Here is a 21,882-nt window from a genome sequence, read left to right on the forward strand (position 1 = left end):
CCCTAGATATAATAATGACTGGCGACACACCCTTCACTCCCTCTCCCCTGAGTTCGCTCGGATCCTCATGACCCCTCTCCAAAACCGTGCAGGCTTCCTGCCTCATCCCACCAAAGGCCATGCTCAGTGCACTCACCGAAGTTGCCTTCCTAACTCTGCTTGCAATTCTTTAGCACATGAGTATCTTTTATTAAAGCAATATCCTCCGCATGATGTAGGAGTCCCGAGACTAACTCACCAGCTTCATTTCTACTTTCTGTCCTTTCCCCAGGATGAATTTTTCCAAAGTGCTGCAGCTTCTGTCCTTTTCCGCCCACCAGGAAACCCTACCACCTTCCAAGTCTCTTTGTGAAAGCAGCTCCTTTTTGGAAGCCTCCTCGGCCCCTGCAAGCACATACGCCTCTGTGCCACAGGGAGGACTGCAGTTCTTGCCGCTGGGTGCCTAACTGCTTCCATGTTTCCGTTTCCCTCCTACTAAACTGCAAGCCCCTCAAAGGCAGGCACGCGGCCTCAGTCGGTGTTCTAGTCTCAGGAGCTTGTTCAGTCATCCAAAAGCCAGAAGCAATCGGCAACTGTTGACTGCAAGCTCACTGAATGTGGAACGGACGGGGCAGCTGCCTCTGCAGGCAGAGGACCACAGTCCGGAAAGCTGATCCTGAGACTGAGGAGGCAGACTGAGCAAACGCGCCAGACACCCAGACTCGGAGAAGGCTCCCCTCCTTCACTGCGACAGATCTTCCTAAGGGACATTTCAACACAAGTGTTGCCTCCATGAAGTAAAAAATGCAAAGCCGTGTCCCTGTTCCAAACCTCAAGACCCCGGGCTGTGCTGGCTATTTTAACGATGACATATTGGTAAATACATGCAAAAGTAAGGGAGAGCTCAGAGAAGTGCTGGCAAAATTCCCCCAACCCAAATTCCAAATAAATATGCAATACACCATATGTTAACTAACTAGAATTTAAATAAAAATTTGAAAAAATAGAAAGCAAGCAAGCAAGCAAAATAACTCTTTTAAAATGTACCTGGGGAGCTCTCCTCTATTTGCTAGTTGGGATGCTACCTGACTCACAAATCGTTTCATAAAGCCAATTAGATCTTAATAAATAAATAAATTTAATTAAGTGTGCTTGGCCAAGACTATAACAACAGCCAAAGGGTGGAAACAGCCTTAATTCCAGCATCTGATGAGTGGATAAATAAAACGTGGTCTATCCATACAATGGCAGGTTATTCCACCGTAACAAGGAATGAAGTGCCACTTCATGCTACCACACGGATGAACCTCACACACGTCATACTGAGTGAAAGAAGTCGGACACAAAAGGCCACACAGTGTATGATTCCATCTATATGAAATGTCCAGAAGAGGCAAATCCAGAGAGACAGAAAGGAGATTTCATGGTGGCCGGGGGCTGGGAGGCTGGAGGGGAAATGGGGAGTGATGGCTCATGGGTTCCAGGTTTGACTTTGGGGTGATGAAATGTTCTGGAACCAGACAGAGGTGGTGGCTGTACAATGCAGAACACACCAAATGTCCCCAAACTCTATACTTGAAAATGGTTAATTTTATGTTCTGTGGATTTCACCTCAAAATGGTTGAAAAAGTAAATGTCATGTCATGTTTACCTTAGCACACACACACACACACACACACACACACACACAGTGCTTGCTAGGATGTTTCGAGGAAGTTCTCCCTTTAAACCGCCTTCCGCCAATATCCCCTACCCCCCTTCACACTGCCACCCCAGGCCCCTACTGGAAGGCCCCTCCAGGCCTCAAAAGCTCACACCAGGAAATGAGAAACCAAATACAACAACAAAAATCAGGGTCCTGAGCTAGCCCGGAGCTCACATTCCGTGGGCCTGGGGCGGGGCAGAGTCACGGCTGTGTCCACAGCACTGAGGACCGCCGTGGCCTGCGGCCATGGCCCGCACTCTGCCCCGTGCACCAGACGCTCTTGGGGGCCTTGAAGGCGGTCAACCCAGGTCCCTCTGGTTGACCTGCACGGTTCCAATTTAATATCTGACTCCCCTGCATGGTTCCAATTTAATATCTGACTCCTCAGTTTCCGTGCCTTTAAAGAGTTTTAAAGCTGTGCTATGAAGCCTTGGGTTCTCAGGAGAAAGTCTTCTGGAACTCGGTGTTTGGCCTCCACGTACATTTTATTACAACAATAATAACCTTTCTTGTTCCTGGGGAAAAAAAAAAAAAGTTGGGTTCTCTGATGTCTTCATCACCCGCAGTGCTGAGTCATCCCACTTACACTCAGTGGCTAGAAGAAAGTCCTTGGTGGCTACTCAGTTTTGGGGTTCATGGCCATGTCTAGAGTGTCATGTGGGATCCTTGAGGGTAGACACTGGGTCTCACTTCCCTGCGTCCCCAGAGCCCAAAGAGTGGCCAGCACAGAGAGGCGCTCTCAAACAGCCCCTGTGACAGCGAGCAGGTGAGCGAGAACGCCCACAGCGAAGAAGGGGGCACAGAGGGATGAGGGCGTTGGGTTTACAAGAGAGGCGAGCCAGAACGGGTCCAGGACCTCAGTGGCAGGCAGACTTTCCAGAGAAGTTGTGTAAGGCAGATGCCTCTGCCATTCAGTAACACCACCTGGGCTCGGAGAGGCCAAAGACTGCTGATGAAGCCCCGGTGCACATGTGCCCAGGCCCATGGGGCAGCAGCCCTCACCTGCGGGGGCTGCCCACCAGCAGCCGGGAAGGGAGGCCCAGACAGCAAGACACCTCGAACACCCACAGTCATGAGGCACCAGGTCAGCTGGGGCTACAGGGAGGGCCGCCCTCCGGGAGCCTCACTAAGCACCGCTCTCTGTCCGGTGGCCGGTGGATTTACCCAGAAGCCCTCCTGCCCCTTAGATAACTGCCTGGGAGGGCAGATGAGCCAGGGCAGCTCCTCTCCCCACTGCCCAGTCTTCAGGTAAGGGTTGCAATCAAGTGCAAGGCTGACCACCGCCTATCAGAAATCCCACTGCCCCAGGACGAGAAAGGAAGTCTCGCCATTCAGCTTTCCGAATGCTGACTCGGGAGGCTGGCCAGGAGGTGCCAATGCAGGAATCGGCCCCAAAGACACCAACCTGGGTCGACCGCACTAAGGGGACGTGAGGAGCCATGGGACCGGAGTGAGCAAAGAGCTTCAGATCGCTCACGGGCTCGGCATCGTGAAGCCCCGGGCCCTCCCAGCCTACCCCACACTTAATGCACTAAAGGACAGAAAACCCGCCGACGGGAAGCCACGCTTCATGTCCCCAGGAGTGAAGAATGATTAAATGACATAAACACTGAGGGTAGCTAGAATGAAAATGGGAGAGAGTGCAAAAGTGGGAATCTGAGAGAGAAGTGGAGCCCCCCGCTGGGACCAGATGGAGGAAGGCGGAGGAAGGGGTGACAAGCCAAGAGTGAGGGGCAGAGACCAGCATGGAGCCTGTGAACCAGGGTGTGCCAACGTCGGCCCCACGGCCACTCGGGGCGCAGCGCGTTCCGTGGCAGGAGGTCCCGCGCAGTGCACGAAGTTCCGCAGCAGCCCCGGCCCCTGCCCACTCGATGCCCACTAGCTCCTCTCCCGGGCGCAAAAACGGAAAATGCCTCCAGACGCTGCCAAGTGGTCCTGGGAAGCAAGATCAGCCCTGGTCGAGAGCCACGGGCTCTACCCAATTCTTCCAAGAAAGCTGGTGTGCTTCAAGGACCCACTGTATTATTTGAGCTGTAGTCTTTACACAGTTTTCTCCCTTCACAAAGATCACAAAGGCTTGGTATATTGAAGCTGAAACTGAATGTGTAAGACAAAATGAAGTTAAGGTAATCACTTGGACATTTATTGTTCCAAGAACTTGTAAGCTCCACTTTGCAATAAACCACCTTCTCATTATGAAAGATATTTCTATTTCCAGACTGCCTGGGAAATGTATTCCTTTTATTAGGCACTAAAACCATCCATTAAACATATCCCGTGCAATCCTGGGCAACACACAAGCAGAGTAGCCAGACAACGGCTTCACTTTTTGAAGAACTCCACAAACGACAACCTCAGGTCACATTTTTAAAATCCAGCTTAATGCTGCATTGGATAGTAACGACTGCCTCAGCTCTACAAAGAGAGTTCTTAACTCATTCACATATAATAACTCAAATGTGGGAGTCTACTTACTATTTATGTGGTCCATGTAATAAATTCCAATTTGTTTATCGTATACAGTCTCCCATCCTAAAGGAAGTTCATCCCCAACACAATCGGCAAAGGTCAATGGCTTTGTTATCCTGCAAAATAAAATTAGAAAAGCAAATCTGAAAGGTCAATTTCGTTAAGTTTGCTGAATCGACTCTAGAATTAGGTCTTAATACAAAATTAGGTATTATCTCATCTAATTGACTGCTTCTGCTCCAACTATTTAGTTGGGAAATTAATTCACTGGCTTTGCGTGAATAATATTCAGCAACAATATCAGTACACTCGCAGTTAAAAGCATTCCTATCTCAAAGTGCAACTTTAAATAGCAGCGAAAATCGATATGGACAGTTACAAAACAGGTCAAACCAGCATCTTCCTCCTATGCTTAATGAGGTGATGGCAACAGAACACCCGTGTTTTGTTCTCATTCCCTTACAAATGCCCCCCCCCCCACCAAATGTTTCCGTACATGACAGCTTAAATCTATCTAAAACGTATTGGTTAAGTTTCATCTACCAGAGGTCATCAGTTAAGGAGTTAAACATTACCCCCTGACCAAATGCAAAAAGCCCAGCAAAGCTGGCACCGATTCAAGGAGTACCTACTCCACACTGCCTGCGGTCCTTAGACAGTAAGAGTCGGAAACTGCAAAGGGTCCTTTTTGTTTTCTGGAGAAAAACAACAAAAGCACATTGTCTACAGACCTCTCTCTTTGAAGTAAATGTAGCTAAGGAAACCTTGGCTTGACATAGATCGATAAAGGGTTTCTCCCAGATAAAGGGAGAACCGCCCCCTCCCCCACATACCATGATCACATTGATTGACAAGACAGCTGTTGTATAAAATAGGCCACGCCTTGTAATTGTCTGAGTCTGGGCAGCTACCTCCTCGCCTGTCTCTATAAATGCACACTGACTGGTATGCATGGGAATCCGATAACCTAAATTTCACCAACTCAATCCTCCCACATCTTCTGTTCAAGTCCCTGGCCCCAGGAAAGTGAGATACCGCAACCAGAAGCCAAACCTCACAAGACCAGTATGAATTCTGAACATGTTATTTCCCCAAACTGGTTAGACAACCAGGCTCTGTGTCTCCCAGTAGCATTTAGGAAACCGATAAACACCATCAGAGTGGCATAGATTGTAATTCGTCTTCATTTTACACATAGTTTTAAGATGTTAGAGTCAATATCAAAACAGAAAAATATAGAAGGTAAAATCCGCCACAGACAGCCTGCCAAATACAAGGCACTCAAAAGTGCACAACATCACAGGATGAGCCTTGGGCATGCCGTCTGTCCCACCATCCCGCAACACCAACGTCCACAGCACGATTCCCCTGCAGGCCCGGAATGGCGTGATGGTGGCGCGTTCCTAGTCAAGCAAGTAACAGCAGGGTATTGTGCATGATTCCAGTCCCGAAGGGGACCAAACCACAACAAAAACAATGCTACTTTAAGATAAATGGAGTCCTGAGCACATCTCTGCCATTCTAGAGTCACATATAAGATTAGAGAAAAATGCCCAAGCACTGGTACATTCTAAGCAAGTTCACATCTATGATCTCATTTCATCAACAAATAGAGGTGGGAAACCTGACCTTACAGCACTACGGAGCCCAATTCACTTCATTAATTCAGAACTGCTATAAAACTAGAGGCGCCTGGGTGGCTCAGTCGTTAAGCGTCTGCCTTCGGCTCAGGTCATGATCCCAGGATCCTGGGATCGAGCCCCGCATCGCGGGGAGCCTGCTTCCTTCCCCCTCTCCCACTCCCCCTGCTTGTGTTCCCTCTCTAGCTGTCTCTCTGTCAAAAAAATAAATAAAAATGTTAAAAAAAAAAAGAACTGTCCTAAAACTATCTTAAGTTCCTATTTTCATTTTTCGATCCAATAAACAATGCAGGTAATTATAATAACACTTCCATACTTGTTCTAAAAATAAACAAAATGACACATCTACTGTCTCGGTGAATTTTACTGTGGCTTGATACAGAATCTGTATGTCTCGGATTCCACTTTCTTTCCAAACAAAGCATGGAGTTTGTACAGTCATCCACAGAATCAGTACTACAAAGCTAGCCGATGAGGAGGCACGCCTCTCACAGTCCAGCTCACGTCAGAAGCAAGGTCTCTCTGCACCCACAGAGAAGTTACCGAGTCCTCACTGTTGGTCTCATCGATCCACAGGGCCCACACTTTGAGCCCATCTACTCACCTGACAGTAAGTAGTCTCAACAGGCTCAATAATGGAAGTTTCCAACTCCCAAAAGACAGAAGTGGTAAGCTAGAAGGCAAAGACAGGGGTCCCTTGGGCAGGCAGAACGCAGCAAAGGGGCCATCGAACCATCGAACAGCAAGGAGAAGCACATAAACCTACTCCCTGGCTTCACCCATCGCACTGTGAAACACGCACACCTGCGGCAGGACACCCATGACGGCCAGCTTCTAAAATGGCTCCCAATGCTTCCTGCCTCCTGCTGTTCATGGCCTCATGTGCTCCCCTCCCCCGCTGCATAGGGTGGAGCTGTGCGACCAACAGGATACCGTGGAAATGAGTGTGTGACCTCCGAGGTGGGAGTCATAAAAGACACTGTGCTTCCACCATGTTCTCTCAGATTGCCGGCTCTGGGGGAAACCAGCAGCCATGTTGTGAGCCCACTCAAGCAGCCCAGTGAAGAGACCCAAACGGAGAAGAACGGAGGTCTCCTGCCAACAGCCAGCACCAACTTGCCAGCCACCTGAATAAACCACCTCGAGAGTGGATCCACCAGCCCCAGTCAAGCCTTCAGATGACTGCAGCCACAGGCAGGATCTTGACCACAACACCTCATGAGACCCAAGCAAGGCCCACCCAGATAAACTTCTGAATTCCTGTGCGACAGAAATCATGCGCTCGCTGTCATTTGAAGGCACTAGCTTTCAGAGTTTAATTTGTGATGCAGCAATAGGTAACCAATAAATACTAAGCCCTCACATCCCTTTCCCATTTTATCAGATACTGTAGTGGACATTTGTGGTGATGACCCAGGCTGTCCTCTACTAGGAGGCAGTGAAATGCAGAGAAAGTTTCTTCGTCCTATTTAAGAACATTAAAATAAACATCTACACTGCTCTTCTGATTCATCTATCTATGAGGATGACACACCCTCCAGATTTCCAGACAGCTGCAACTTCATCGCATATAGACACATTTTGGCATGACTTTCAATAACAGCATTGAGAATGTCTAAATTTATTGTCCTAATTATCATTCCAAAATGCTTACGGGACAAAGACTTCATGGTTTTCTGTTGCACAGCACATGCCTCCATGAACATCTGAAACTGGACCAATACCAAAATGATGTTTTTTTCCCAAGAAAGGTGTTGGTGAGTAACATTACTTCAGTGATGAGTAAAGTGCTTCAGATGAGTTGTTCAGTTTTCAAATGTATTTGATCACACTGCTACAATGAGGAGAGCTGAGTAACTTGGTTCCCTTTTCATTGTCAGAAGGGCAAGGTCTGGGAGTCTGGAACAGTGGAGTTCTTTTGGTATTAGTTTTTCAGCAAGGAGTGCTTTCTGGCCATTGTTGGCTAAAAAGCATGAGTCCTGCATGTCAGGCTGAGGCCGGAAGCCACCTGGGCGCGATCTCATCCATGGCCAGAGACAACCAGGACCCTCGGCACGGTGGGGGACTTCCTCCCGGACAATCTTGTGACCCCTCATGCTGCTAGTGGTCATCCTTCCAACTGGGTGGAGACCCTGATGTCCAATGGCTCTTCCTCAAGAGCATGTGGTTCTTCTGCAAGAGCCCAGCACCAAGGGCCAGGCAGGGCAAAGCCCTGGGCCAGTGTTCCGAGTCCTCCCCAAGGCAAGCCCAAGGTTCTGTCTCCACTCACAGGTATGCCGGCCCAAGTTCCTAAGTTCTCATCTCTCCAGAAACTTAATGTTAGATTTTTCCAACTAACTCCTTCCCCACAGTCACCACACGCAGACTCGCAGACTCGGGCATTTTTGTTTCCATTACAAAGGGTTTAGGAACTACACCCACATAGGAGAAAAATGTCCATTCATACCACCACTCAAATACAACCATTATTCCTATTTTGGTGTGTTTTCCTCCAACTTTCTTCTGTGTTCTTTTGTTTGTTTGTTTTTTCTGACATAGGCATGATCGCACAGTATATACAATGTTTTATCCTGCCTTTTCCACTTAACTTTGTAACATGTATACTTATTAATTCATACCTTGAGTCTCTCCCAAAATTCCTGGAGATGGCCTAACATTACAGCCTAAATATTCTGCCTCCCTTGTTATAAATTCTCTGTAAACATCACCTGGAACAGTTGAATAGATTAAGCTCCTGGAGAACAATTATCACATCTCAACTGCCTTTGACCCCTAGGACGTGATCTAGGAATAAAGAGCTTGCATTTTTACCAACAGTTTGCTAAGCACTCTCCTACTATTGACACCTACATTATTTCCTAATTTCTGCTAATATAAAATATTCATAATCTCTGCTTTGGAAAACAGTGCAGCAATTTCTCAAAACAGTTAAACACTGGGGAGCCTGGGGGGCTCAGTCGGTGAAGCGTCTGCCTTCGGCTCAGGTCATGAGCCCAGGGTCCTGGGATGGAGCCGCTCATCGGGCTCCCTGCTCGGCGGGGAGTCTGCTTCTCCCTCTCCCTCTGCCTCCTGCTCATGCTCTGTCTCTCTCTCTTTCAAATAAATAAATAAAATCTTAAAAAAAACACACGCACACACAGTTAAACACCGAGTTTCCGTATGACCCAATAATTCTACAACTAGGTGTATACCCAAGAGAAATGAAAACAAATATCCACACAAATAGAATGTCCATACTGGCATTACTCCCAATAGCCAAAAGGTGGAAACAACGAAGGGCCATCAACCGATGAGTGGAAAATAAAACACTATCTACCCATACCATGGCATATTATACAACCATTAAAAAAAGAACGGACTACTGACACATGCTACAACGTGGATAGACCCTGAAGTCGTTGCACCGGATGAAAGAAGCCAGGCACAGAAGGCCTTTGTGTTGTGTGGATCCATCTATGAGAAATGCCCAGATTAGGCAAATCCACTGAGACAGAAAGTGGATCAGTGGTTGCCAGGGGCTGGGGGAGAGGTGTTGGGGGTGACTAGTAATAGGTACAGGGCTTCTGTCGGGAGTGATAAACATGTTCTGAAGTGAGACAGTGGTGGTGGTTGCCCAATGTGAATATACAGAAAACTAATAAACTGTATGCTTTAAATGGTGAGTTCCACTGGGGCGCCTGGGTGGCTTAGTCGTTAAGCGTCTGCCTTCAGCTCAGGTCATGATCCTGGGGTCCTGGGATCGAGCCCCGCATCGGGCTCCCTGCCCAGCAGGAAGCCTGCTTCTCCCTCTCCCTCTCCCACTCCCCCTGCTTGTGTTCCCTCTCTAGCTGTCTCTCTGTCAAATAAATAAATAAAATCTTTTAAAAAATAAATAAATAAATAAATAAATGGTGAGTTCCATGTTATATGTGAATCATACCCCAATCTTTAAAACTGTGATGAAAGAAACATCTCTGCTTATTTTAAAGCTCATAATCTGTATTTATAATTATTTTCCTCGAAAGGGTTCAAGAAGTAAATTTTCAAGGTTGAAGAATATGAAGCTCTTTTCTCCGTATCTCAGATTCAATGCAGAACCCTCACAGGAAAGTATAAGGAACAGGAAATGAAATCACCTAAAACTCAGAAGCCCTGGATTCATGTTTTCATTTGTTTTCCCTTCTTCTTTGTCCTACAGCTCATTTTTCCACAGCAGAAGTCATGCTACATACAATTTCATATGCTGATTTTTTCATTTGCCTATTTCCCCGTGCCCTTCACCTCCTTGTCAGCGCCACTTTCCATCACGTTGGCATCTTCCATCATTTGCAGTAAACCCTAATTCATTTACCAGGGACCTTGGGTCATCTCGTTAGGTACGTTCCAATTCTCTGCTCTTTATTGTGAAGGATGAATATGAGCTGACAGTAAGCACTTGATATAAACGGCCGAAGTGCATTACCCTCAGCATGCACTCCTACCGGTGAAGTAAGAGATGGCTTTTTCATTACCCTCTGGGGATATCTTCAGTGCACTTGCTTGGGCGCTCAGAATAAACTCTACGGCACAATCGTGCTTTACTCTCAAGGAACACGTTGGTAGGGAGTAGAGGGTAAGTTAACAGCATTCTCAGAATGCGGGGGAGCAGGGAAACATGGTAAGCGATGAACTGAGAAGCGGGGTACCCACTGTCCCCATGCTTCAAAGCGTGCGCTCGCGGTGGCCAGCTCTCACCAGCCCCCCCACCCCGTCCCCTGATCCGAGCAACCCCAGCCAGGAGAGGCGCTCTCAAGCCCCCTCAGAGAGATTCCCACTGCAGAGTCTCCCCTTAATGAACGGCTCTCCTTGGCCTCAGCAGAGGTAATGAACACGTTCTGCAGGCCAATCTTACCAGAGCTGGTCCACGAGAAGGGAGAGAATGACGGATGGCACCGATGCTGGCTTCTTCTTGCGTCCACTTGCCTGTCACGTCCTGCAGGGCTTGCGGCTCTGGACCATCTCAGTCAGTGCTGGCTCCAAGAGAGCCATTTATTGCCGCGAAACCCTGGATGAGTCATTCTGTTTCTCCCTGGGCCTCCGTTTCCCAATCTTCAAAATGGGGATGAGCGAGCAAACCTGCCAGGGTCGTGCTAGCCGGGCGTGGGCGTCACAGCGCGGAGCCAGCTCCGTCCACTCCCCTGCCCGCCTCCCCCTCAGTTCTCCAGGAGACCTGCTTCAGACTCTATTTGTGTCCTTTTGCTGCTGTAACAAATCACAACAAACTTGGTGGCTTTAAACAACACAAGTGTATTATCTTCCAGTCCTGGAGATCACAAGTGCCGCTGGGTTTCACAGAACTAAAACCAAAGTGTCAGGCAGGCTGCATCCCCTCTGGAGGCTCTAGGGAGGAAATGTATTCTCTTGGCTTTTCCAGCTTCCTCCATCTTCGAAGTTCGCCACGGCCAGTCGAGTCTTTCTCAGGATGCCATCTCTCTGGTTTTCCCTCTCCCATTTACAGAGACCCCTGTGATTACACTGGGCCCACCCAGATAGCTGGGATAATTCTCCAACCCCCCCCCCCCCCCCCCCCCCCCGCCGCAAGATCCCTAACTTGTTCACACCTGCAAAGTCTCTTTTTGCCACGTCAGGTAACACAGTCCTGGTTTCCGGGGATGAGGACGTGGACATCTTGGGAGGCCACCATCCGGCCAACCACAGCCTGCCACTGGGGAGGGCTGTGCGTAGCGATCCAGTGCCTCCAAGATTGTGCCCTCCCTCCCGGCCAGGCTCAGGGCGCTGGAATCTCTGACAGCAACTACACCAAAGTGCAGAAAAGCGGGGGAGGGCAGCAGAAGGTGAAGGCGGAGAGAAAAGGTTAACCACAGATCCTTCGCGTATTTTCCTTACCAAAAGGGAGACCAGGATGACCCTAGGGCACCTGTATACTGCCCGTTCCAGTCTTCTGGAACAAGATCATCTTTATATTTCCAACTCGTGCTTGTTTTTAATATGCTATTCAGAGGGGATACCAATGTTTCCATTTCAGTTCCAAACCAATCCTCAAGAAATTATAATGACTTCCCTTCAACTCTTCTGACCTACCTGGCTCCCCGTGAGCTTTACGGCTTGCTGGAATAGGGACATCAACTTAACATGGAATCTAACACGTCACATCAACTTAACATGCAATGGTTATAAAGATTATAAACAGATATTTCACTTTTTTTTCCTACAAAGTCTACGTTTTGCACTCAGAGCCCACCTCATTTTGGGCTCGCGATGACGGACGTGTGCAATCGCCCACGTGGCTGTGGCTACGGGGCTGGACAGCACAGCTCTAGGGTCTCGCCTCACTCTGTCATCGTCTGGTTCTATGAAAGATCACAGCAAAACCCACCCACTGAGACTGAGAGCCCTTAAGAAGTATCGAGCCTGAAAAGCCACCTTCCATAAGCCCCTAGTGGGGATCTTGAGAGATTTCCAAGGTTTCTAAGACCACAAAACCTCATGCAGGGAACTCTTTGCTTCCCTCCGGCCCCTCGCTGTCCCCCTGCATTCTCAGAACCCTCGGGAAATGCTCTTCCCCAACTTGGATTGTTCCTTCCCTTTGCCATGCTTCCCTCCCATCCCCATCCTATTTAAATCCCAGTGCGTCTCCCAACACGTGGCCCAGATGCCTCCTGTCCAGACCCAGCCCCATCCCAGCGGGAAGTAAGCTGCCCTTTCTGTGGCCAGCCTCAGCACTTTCTCTCTCCTCCTGGGACATCTATTAAAACCATAAGCAGACCGTGGTTATTTGTTCACACAGCCTCTCTTCCCAAGTGTGTCTGTTCCTTCCGGACAAGAACGGCATCTCCTCCCACTCTGACCTGCCCCACGGAGCTCCAGGGGGTGTCCCATAGGTGCCACAACTGCACACACACAGCGGGAGTCACAGACTTGACCTGATCAATGGTGAAGGCAGTCTGCCACCACATGTATGTCTATGGTAGCTCTAGAGCTATTTTTAGATGTCTCTGCCTCGACAGAATACGCTCAGGGGCAGGTGCGCAGATCTGAGGCCAGAGAGACTGGATCCAAGGGAGTGGGCTGCAGCACGGCGGATGCATCTCTTCCTCTTGGGGATGGGAGTAACAGGTGCTCAGGATCTGTTTACTAGCGCAATAGGAATTGCGGGCTTGTCGAGTTAGAAATGGCATCCTGGACCCATGGCACTAACTGAGGGGAGCCAGTGCAGACTGAGGGGCCCTCACAAGTAGACCCAAAGTCAGCTCTGGGTCCTCCAATATTCCCCGGCTGCCTCGAAAGCCCACGCGCCCACCCCATGCCCACACAGACCAGCCCTCGGTGCCCAACTCCTGCAGACGGACCCGAGCTGGTCCTCCCCTGGGCTCTAGACCAGGCGGCTGGTCACAGGGGAGAAACCCAGCCCCGGCAGGTCTCAGCAGGGAGGGTGGACAAATGACGACTTCCAGGAGAGTCTGACTTCTGGAATCTGTCTTTTCCAAAGAGGAACCAGAAAAGCAGGCATTCCAAAATACACACACAGACAGAAAGCAGATCCGTGACTTTGAGGGACTGCAACAGGAAAGGGGCACATGCTGGGGGTGGGGAACAATGGGAGATGGGAATATTCGAAAACCAACTCAGTGATGCTCATACAGCTGTATACATTTACTAAAATGCATCGCACAACACTGAAACGGTGACGTTTGTGGTATATAAATTACACCTCACTAAAGGTCATTTACAGTGGGGAAGAAACAACTTCGGGATTCTGAGTCCTATGAAACACTCTGGAAACACTTTATTGTCATCTCACCTTAAGTTGTCACACGCATCTGGTACTTCTGATCCACAAATTCCAAGTTATGGCTCATCAATGTCCCAGAACGTCCTCCAAATGGCTGGACACATGCTGACACATTGTCTAAGCTAATCATTTCCGATCCTCTGCACGCGTTCGTCACATTACTCCGGATCGGGCACTCATGCTACAGTCATGACCCATTAGTGAGCGGTGAAATCCACTGAGTAGGTCCCAATCAGTGTTTTAGTTTAAAAAGAAAATAGGAAAGCACATGACACCTCGTGGGGGTGGCATGGCACATGTTATAAGACTTTTCTTTTGGTTGTGCGTGTGCTACGGAACAGTGTCCTGCCTTTCTGCAGCAGTCGGCAGGGCCTGGAAAGGCAATGCTCCGGGACACACTTCGAGGTTAGTGATAATCGCTTTACCGCAGTGTTCCTGAACCCAACCCAAGGTGTGTCTGTAAGCATGTATGCACCACAGTCCACTTCGAAATAATTTTTATCTCCCTTACTCTCCTGACAAACTTCTAGTGATGAAGACTCTGATGGGAGTACAGCTATGGAGGTGAAAGACCACCTTCTTTTTAATATGGACAAAAGGCTACATTAAGTGCTTAGGGGGTAGGGCACCGCCTACCTCCTTGTGCATCTTGCAGACACAACTGCAAGTGTGCAGCCACACCCACCAGCCCCAGGGCCAACCCACACAGTGCGCTCTGGCCACAGAGGCAGAACCTCCTTTAATCAGCACAATTTTAAGAGATGAGTCCATTATCATCACCCCCATTTCACCTAGGAGGAAACTGAACTCAGGGGTGTGCACCTAAGACGTGGCCAGACCAGTCCCGGCCCTGGGAAGAAGCCCTTGAGGGTCACCAGCTGGCTCCCTGCGCGCCCACTGGGCTCGGAGGGATTCCAAGCAAAAACGAAAGGGCTCCAAGAGCAGATCAGGCAGCAACCACCATTTCTGGGGGGAAAACGCTAGAAATAAAGATGCCGTCAGAATACAGGTATACCTCCTTTTATTGCGCTTCGCGAATACTGTGTGTTTTACAGATTGAAGGTTTGTGGCAACCCTGCACAGAATAAGTCTGTTGGCACATTTTCTCTAACAGTATTTGCTCACTTCACGCCTCTGTCACATTTTGGTAATTCTCGCAATATTTCCAACTTTTTCATTATTATATTTGTTACCGTGATCTGTGATCCGTGATCACAACTCACTGAAGGCTCAGATGACAGCCAGCATTTTTCAGCAATAAAGTATATTATAATTCAGGTATGTACACTGTTTTTTAGACATCATACTACTGCACACTTAAAAGACTACAGTAGAGTATAAATATAACTTTTATACGCACTGAGAAACCAGGAAGTTCATTTGGCTCACTTTATTAGTGATAATCGCTTTACTGCAGTGTTCTGGAACCCAACCCAAGGTGTGTCTGTAAGCATGTATGCACCACAGTCCACTTCGAAATAATTTTTATCTCCCTTACTCTCCTGACAAACTTCTAGTGACGACGACTCCGATGGGAGCTATGGAGGTGAATGACCACCTTCTTTTTAATATGGACAAAAAGGCTAGAGGAGGAAACTTACTCCTTTAAAAAACAAAATATACTGTTACAGAAGCTTGATGCTTACCTTCGTACCAAATACAACTGACAGGAAGGGATATTTAAAAATCAAAAGGGGAGGTTTTAAGGAAGGATTTGGGGGGAAAAAAAAAGAAAGAAATAGTAACAATTGACGGAAGTAAATTCAACTGAAATGGGAGAGGAAAACCTCACAGGCCGAGGAGAGCTGGGAGGCCCAACAATAACATTCTTTGGAAATAGCATCACAGGGGGAGGCGACCAGGGAGGGTCCTGGCCCTCAGTTCAGACAAGCGGCACACAGTGGTGACGTCACAGTCCTCTGGGCTCTGTGATCTCAATTTCAGCTTTGCAAATCGCGCCCACATCAAGCTCACCCCTTCGCATTGTTCCCAGCTGCAAAGGTCCTGCGCCAGGCTTTTAAGAGCAAAAGGATTTTATCGTGCATCCTTTTTTGCACTAATTACCTCTCCCCCCACCCAAAACAGCCAACTTTTCTGCAATCTGTTTTCTTTTTGGCATGAGAATTCCATTCTTTTTCTAAATGCATCTTTGCATATATTACCAACTGAATCCACGAACAAAAGCAAAGGGAAAAATGCCTGAACATCTAAGACATTCAGTCATCCATCAAGCTCCTATGAAGAAACACAGGCCAGGTGAGGCTGCAGAGAATACTTAAGTTCTCAGAGACGGTGGGTCTTTCAGGTCTTGGAGCTCCTTGGGAATCTGAGATAAGCAAGCCATTGGTCTCCTCCCTAGAAAAATGTGCCTACATAGACACCCAGAACGCTGCCCTCAGATGTATGCAAAATGTTGCCAGTCCGGGCAGTCCAGTTTCAGGATCCCGGTTCCCAAGGCTCCCCACCCAGGGGGAAGAGGCAGGTAGAGTGCAGGTAGAGAGGTAGAGAGTGCAGCTCCTGGGGGAAGGGCCAGATTCACCAGCCAGCGGTAGGTTCAAAGCCGGAGAGAGGAGCCCTAGGCGGCTTCTGACCTACCTGGGGAGGGCACAGGAGGCTGCTAGAGCCACGGAGGCCGGTGCCAGACGAACCAGGGACCTGCCCTGGCCCCCGGCAGATGTAGCAAGGGCGGGTGTGGCAAACGGAAGCCTCCCCAAGAAGGCGCAGGCAGGCCTGACAAAGCAGGGCTGCAGTCTGTAGGCGGTGCCAAGTCAGGAGGAGTGGAGGAGGGGCACGCAGGCCATCGTCAGATCAGCTGTGTGGAAAGATCCCTTGGGCTGCAGAGAACGTGGACCGCAGGTGGAGGGCCCGGAGGGGTAGGCAAAAAACGATGAAGCCGGAGGAGCGTGGGGCCAGGGGAGAAGCGACAGGGACAGGACCTTGGCCGGGGGGCCGTGGTCTACAGGGAGAGGAACAGGGACACCGGCACTATGCTGCCACCGCCGCCGTTCGCTCCCGTGACCTTGCCGGGGTCCCTCAGAAGTCACATCGGGAAGGTGCTGCGTTTGAGGTCTGTCGCGCACACCCATCCAAGGGGTCATTTGTTAGCGATGGGAAGCTTTTTACAAGGACAGGGCCGCCCCCCCCCCCCCCCCCCCCCCGCTACTCTCCAAAGAGGCGGGAACAGGTCGCTGCTGCCCTGAGAGCATCCCTAGCCGGGGGCCCAAGGCGCGGGCCGGTGAGCCCGTGACTGAGTGAGGCAGCCCAGGAGTTCCCGAGCTGGGGTCAGGACGGCCTGTACCACAAGAGGCTACCCCCTAAACAGCAGGGGCTGCAGTCGGGAATCCATCATTTTGCCCAATTTCGAGCTCCAAGAATTGTAAAAAAAAAAAAAAAGTGCTCAGAGCAGGACTGCGAGCAACAAGACTTGAGCAGCCCCATGAAATGGCTTCATAGTGAACCCCAAATTCTCTCCGTCAGAACGGAACAGAAGCTCGAGTTTCCCCACCTGGAAGCACAGAGTAAATACGCCGCGTTATAACAACTACTTGAAATGTGACTCCACTTGGACCCGAGCCAGGGCACGTCACCCCAAGCTCGCCAGCTCCAGTGCCTCTTCCTCGCATGCCCCTGCCACCCTGGCTGAAACCTCTGCCCCCTAACGCCTCCGGAGGACCCTTCATGTCCACAAGTACAAGCGCGGGGACGCGCGCGCCGGCCCGGGGAGCCCTGGGCGAGCCCCTACGGCTGGGCGCACTGGATTGGAGTCAGTTCCCTCGGAGGACACACTCCGGGCCCGCTCCAAGGCTTCCTCCCAGCTTTAAAACCACCACCAGGAAGCCTGCGGAATCGTCCCTTCGGCCCTGCCAACAACAGGGACAGCAGCGGCGGTGCCCTGGGCTCGTCTCTGGGCGGACACACGTCCCCACGTGGGGCACTGGCCAGGAGAGCTGGGCAGGACTGGCCACTTACACAAAAGCACAGCAGCCGGCTGTCTTCAAAACAGGAAGCAACACTTAGAACAAGTAACTGGCTCTTTTTCTGAAATACACTTGTTCTGTCAAACCTGTGGATGCACATCTCCAAGACCGGGCCACGAGCACCTGGAGCCTGAGCCCATCTCACAGTTCAGTCCTGCGGGCGAAGAGCACAGTTAAAGTAAATCGGGCCTGCTTAATCACACGCGCAGAACTGCCGGGGGGCCCTCAGAGCCCCGGAACACTGCCTACCAGGACCCGACAGCGAGTTCCTTTTGCTGAAGCAAACCTTGTGTGCCTGAAGTCCGCTTCGTGGTCTCAGAGGGGACACGAGTTATTCTCAGGACCAGAAACCAAGGAAGACAGGAAGACCAAGGGGCTTTCAGACATTATGGCCCGACAACCCAATCACAGAGACTGAGACTGCAGGGACACAGGCCTCTGGTCTTTGTTATCCTCACCAAAACCAGCCCAATGCTCTAAACCTGAAATGACCTTAACTCATCTTCTCACTCCGAGCATCGGCAGCGCCCTTTCCCTGGAGAGGCTACCTCACCGCAAGCCCAGGCAACCTTGCTCCCAATGCTCTGCTCTTTCTGAATCCTCATTGAAGGGCGAGTGTCTTCAGGCGCCCCCATTAGTCTGTGTACACCACAAAGTCAAGGATCACATGGGTCTTGCCTCCCTAGTACCTAGCACAGACCCTGGCCCTATAGCAGGAGTGCACTGTGCTCAGATGGATGAAGGGAGAGAGGGAAAGCTGGAGGGATGGAATGAAGGATGGACAAAGAAATGGAGGGAGGGATGGAGAGATGGATAAATAGTCGGATGGGGGTCGACGGAAGCATGGATGGATGGATGGAAAAACGGATGGATGGGAAGAGGGATGGATGCATAGAAAAGCATGAATAGAAGGATGGACGGGGTGGAGGGACAGATGAGTGGACAGAGGGATGGAAGGAGGAAGAAAGGGAGGGGTGGACAGATGAAGAACCCATCTATATAGGCCAGTGGGCTTGCAAAGATCTGCAAAAGGAGGAAGTGAATAGTATGAGTCAAGGGGAACTGTAAGCCGGAATTCCCAAACCAGGTCCATCAGGATTCATAGGCAAGCACATTGCAGGCAGGCTTAGGGGGCCAAAGGGCAGCCCAGTTCCTTCATATCTTAATCAGGCTTTATTTCTTTAGATGGCTTCCCTAACCAGGAGGCTGGAACATAAGGAAAGTGGGAGCCGAACTCAACAGTAACCACACACCGACCACAGAGAAGTTGCCTCAAAACTTGTTATTGATTTGATTTTCAGCCTGGCCACATTGAGAAAGGGTGGGTTATTTGGGGTGCCAGAGAGAGGTTTTCCTGCACTGTCCACTGTGGCAGCCACGAGCGGCACATGGCTATTTAGTATTAAATAAATTAAAATTAAATAAAATTAGAACTTCATCCTTCCGTTGTTACTAGCCACATTTCAAGTCCTCAAGAACCACAGGTGGCCGGTGGCTACGATCCCAGACAGGGCAGAAGCTGACCACTTCCATCATCACGAAAGGTTCTATCAGACAGCACTGCTCGGGTCAAAGGGCAGGGGGAAGACACCGCTCTCTCAGGGGAAGGAGACTGGGTAAAACAAGGGAGTAGAGAAAGGCAGCAAACAATAGTTTGCTGAAAAAGTTTTTCCGAGCAGCGTATATTTTAAGGTTCAAAATCTTAAAATCCGTTGACTCTTTGCTTCGCCAGTCGCACTAGCACAACGGCACTCAGCCAGGAGCCACTTTTGCCTCCCAGGGACACCGGGCAGTGTCTGGAGACATTCTGGGTTGTCACAACTGTGCAGGGGACGTTCTACTGGCACGGACTGGGCAGAGGCCAGGGACGCTGCTAAACAACCTACAATGTACCGGGCAGCCGCCACCACAAAGAGTGACCCAGCCCGTCATGTCAATAGTACCACCTATGAAAATTACCTGACATATGTGAAGAGCTTAATGTGTAAAGAGGTGCATCGCAGTACTGTGTACAGTAACAGGAAAAAAGGAAACAAGCCAAATGGCCAACAATAAGAACAGGACCCAATGAGTTACTGCACACCAGCAATCATTCAGGGGTTATTCACTGAGTACCTACTACATACCAGAGTTCGCTTAGGTGCTGTGGATGGAGGGAGCAAAAACCAAAACAGCATTCCTGTCCCTGGGAGTTCTACCTGGGATAATTTTTAAAGTGTGTTTAATAACACACTGTAATAGGGGCGCCTGGGTGGCTCAGTCGGTTAAGCACCAACTCCTGACTTTGGCTCAGGTCATAGTCTCAGGATCCTGGGATCGAGCCCCACATCGGGCTCCACGCTCAGCGGGGAGTCTGCCTGAGGAATCCCTCTTTCCCTCTCCCTCTGCCCCTCCCCCAGCTCGCATGCACACGCACTCTCTCTCTCGAATAAATACATCTTAAAAAAAAAAAAATTAACACACTGTAGTAACTTGGAAATGCTCTGGTTATTGTTCAGGGAGAAAGAGTGGCCACAAAATTAGTTAATATATGATCACGTTTTGGTCCCTTTGTTTACGAAAACAAAAATCACTAGAGAAGACACCCGAGCACAGCAGTAATTGTAGGGAGAGGGCTGGACTGAATTATGGTGCATTTATACAAATAAATCATTTCTTTAAAGGGAGAGTTTACCAGAATCCCACATAGCCCAGTCTCCCCTCCTCTTCCCATGATCCCTCCAGACAAGTGTGGCCACCAGTGCACTCCTCTCGGGTTCCCGCTCCTCTGGCTAGGACAAGGGCAAGCCAGGCAGCGAGAGCTGGAAGCGCACGACTGCAAAGCCGCCGGGGGCCAACGGGGCCTGCAGACATGCTCTGTCTGGTCTGCAGCACTGGCCCTCAGAGTGTTTTACCAAAACCCCCTCGGGTTGCCAACATTTAAACTCAGAAGATCTCATTTCAAACACCTGAATTTCTAACTTCTCGAACATCAAAGAACTGGCACACAGGGATCACAGTCCCCAAAGAGAAAAGATGACTAAAGCCGATGAGGGCCATCCCTGTTGAAGGGACCACTCGCTAGCTTGCCACACTCCCCACCGCTCGCGGTCGCCTCCGACATCTGGCCATTTGGTTGGGATCCCAGCCCTGGTGGGTGTTTGCATCTGTAATCGCTGCACCAAGGTGAGGCGCAAAGGTGGGAAAACCCTCTCCGGAGAACAGTCGGGCGAACAGGGCATGCACGAGGGGCTCCTGCCAAGCAGAGGCAGACACAGAGCTTGGTAGAGATGATGCTCACCGTCTCAGGGATGTAACGTTGGCTAAGGATGAGAGAACCTGGGGACCCCACACCCTAGGACAAGCTGTGTGGAGACAGTAAAGGGCTATTCATTTGTTTAAATATTCACTGCACGAAAGCTATTTGAGATGCTAGGTGCCAGGAGTTTCCTCAAGGACTTCATCTCGGCCGGGAGCAAATAAATAACAAACAGCCACAACCTGACAAATTCCCTCGATGCTGGGGGCAGAGAGTGCTCCGGAAACTTCGAGGAGGAAGCGATTCAACATGAACTTAAATTATTTTTATGGTCAGCAGGACATCAAACCCTTACCCCGCCCTCACTGCTCCAAAACAGCAGCACAATGGCAACTGTAGCTCTTCTACCTTTCTTTCCCTTTTACAAACCTCAATGTCTCTGGTTTCCAAGATCGAGGCTTAGCGGCCCAAGTTTCACAGAGGGGTTGAAACCATCAACGAATACTCCCTCGCCACTGTGAACAAGAGGGAGCCCGTGAGAAAGTGGATCTGCACCCTGGCGGCAACTGGAATCATCGAGGACATTTGGATTTACCCAAGAAGTTGGACTTAACTGACCTGTGGTAGAGCATGAGGAACAGCAGCTTTTAAATGCTCTTTGGACCACCGCGGGGGGGGGGGGTAAAGTCTGGGTTGAGACCCGCTGTAGAAGTGACGCTCAAAGGCAGGCCGCCCTCCGCCCACTGCGTGTGTACTGTCTCCACGGAGAGGGAAGACTGGAAGCGAGCAGGGTCAGGAAGCCCATCCGGAGAGCGGGTGATCAGTGATTTTCACAAGCATCTGCCTTTTGAACTGAGAATTCCACCTTGAATACTGAAGATATCTTTCGAACTGTAATCAAATAATTATTTCTTCACCCACCCCGAGCATGGCATTGCCACACTTGCCGAGCAGGAAAAGCTCGAGGAGACCGATGAGGGCAAGCCCCCGACAGCATACAGTCTGGCAAAAAGGAAAGAAAGGAAAGCGCCAACCAATTACGTGGGCTCCCTACGTTTCACGAGGATAGGCTTCTGCACGGAGTCCACAGTGAAATGCAGGGC

At 49.9% G+C, this 21,882-nt stretch overlaps 1 protein-coding gene across 1 annotated transcript in view; it reads right to left on the minus strand.

The window, feature by feature from the left end:
• Positions 1-21,882, minus strand: part of WWC3 (WWC family member 3) — a 115,774-nt gene that overhangs the window by 72,894 nt on the left and 20,998 nt on the right. The window contains exon 2 of the mRNA XM_088028878.1: positions 4,160-4,269. Coding sequence (XP_087885004.1) covers positions 4,160-4,269 — 110 coding nt within the window. The remainder of the gene's footprint in view (positions 1-4,159; positions 4,270-21,882) is intronic.

This window comes from Eumetopias jubatus, unplaced genomic scaffold (genome assembly GCF_037043125.1).
Source record: "Eumetopias jubatus isolate StellerSeaLion01/CBP00866 unplaced genomic scaffold, mEumJub1_p1.0 scaffold_11, whole genome shotgun sequence".
NCBI lineage: Eukaryota > Metazoa > Chordata > Mammalia > Carnivora > Otariidae > Eumetopias > Eumetopias jubatus.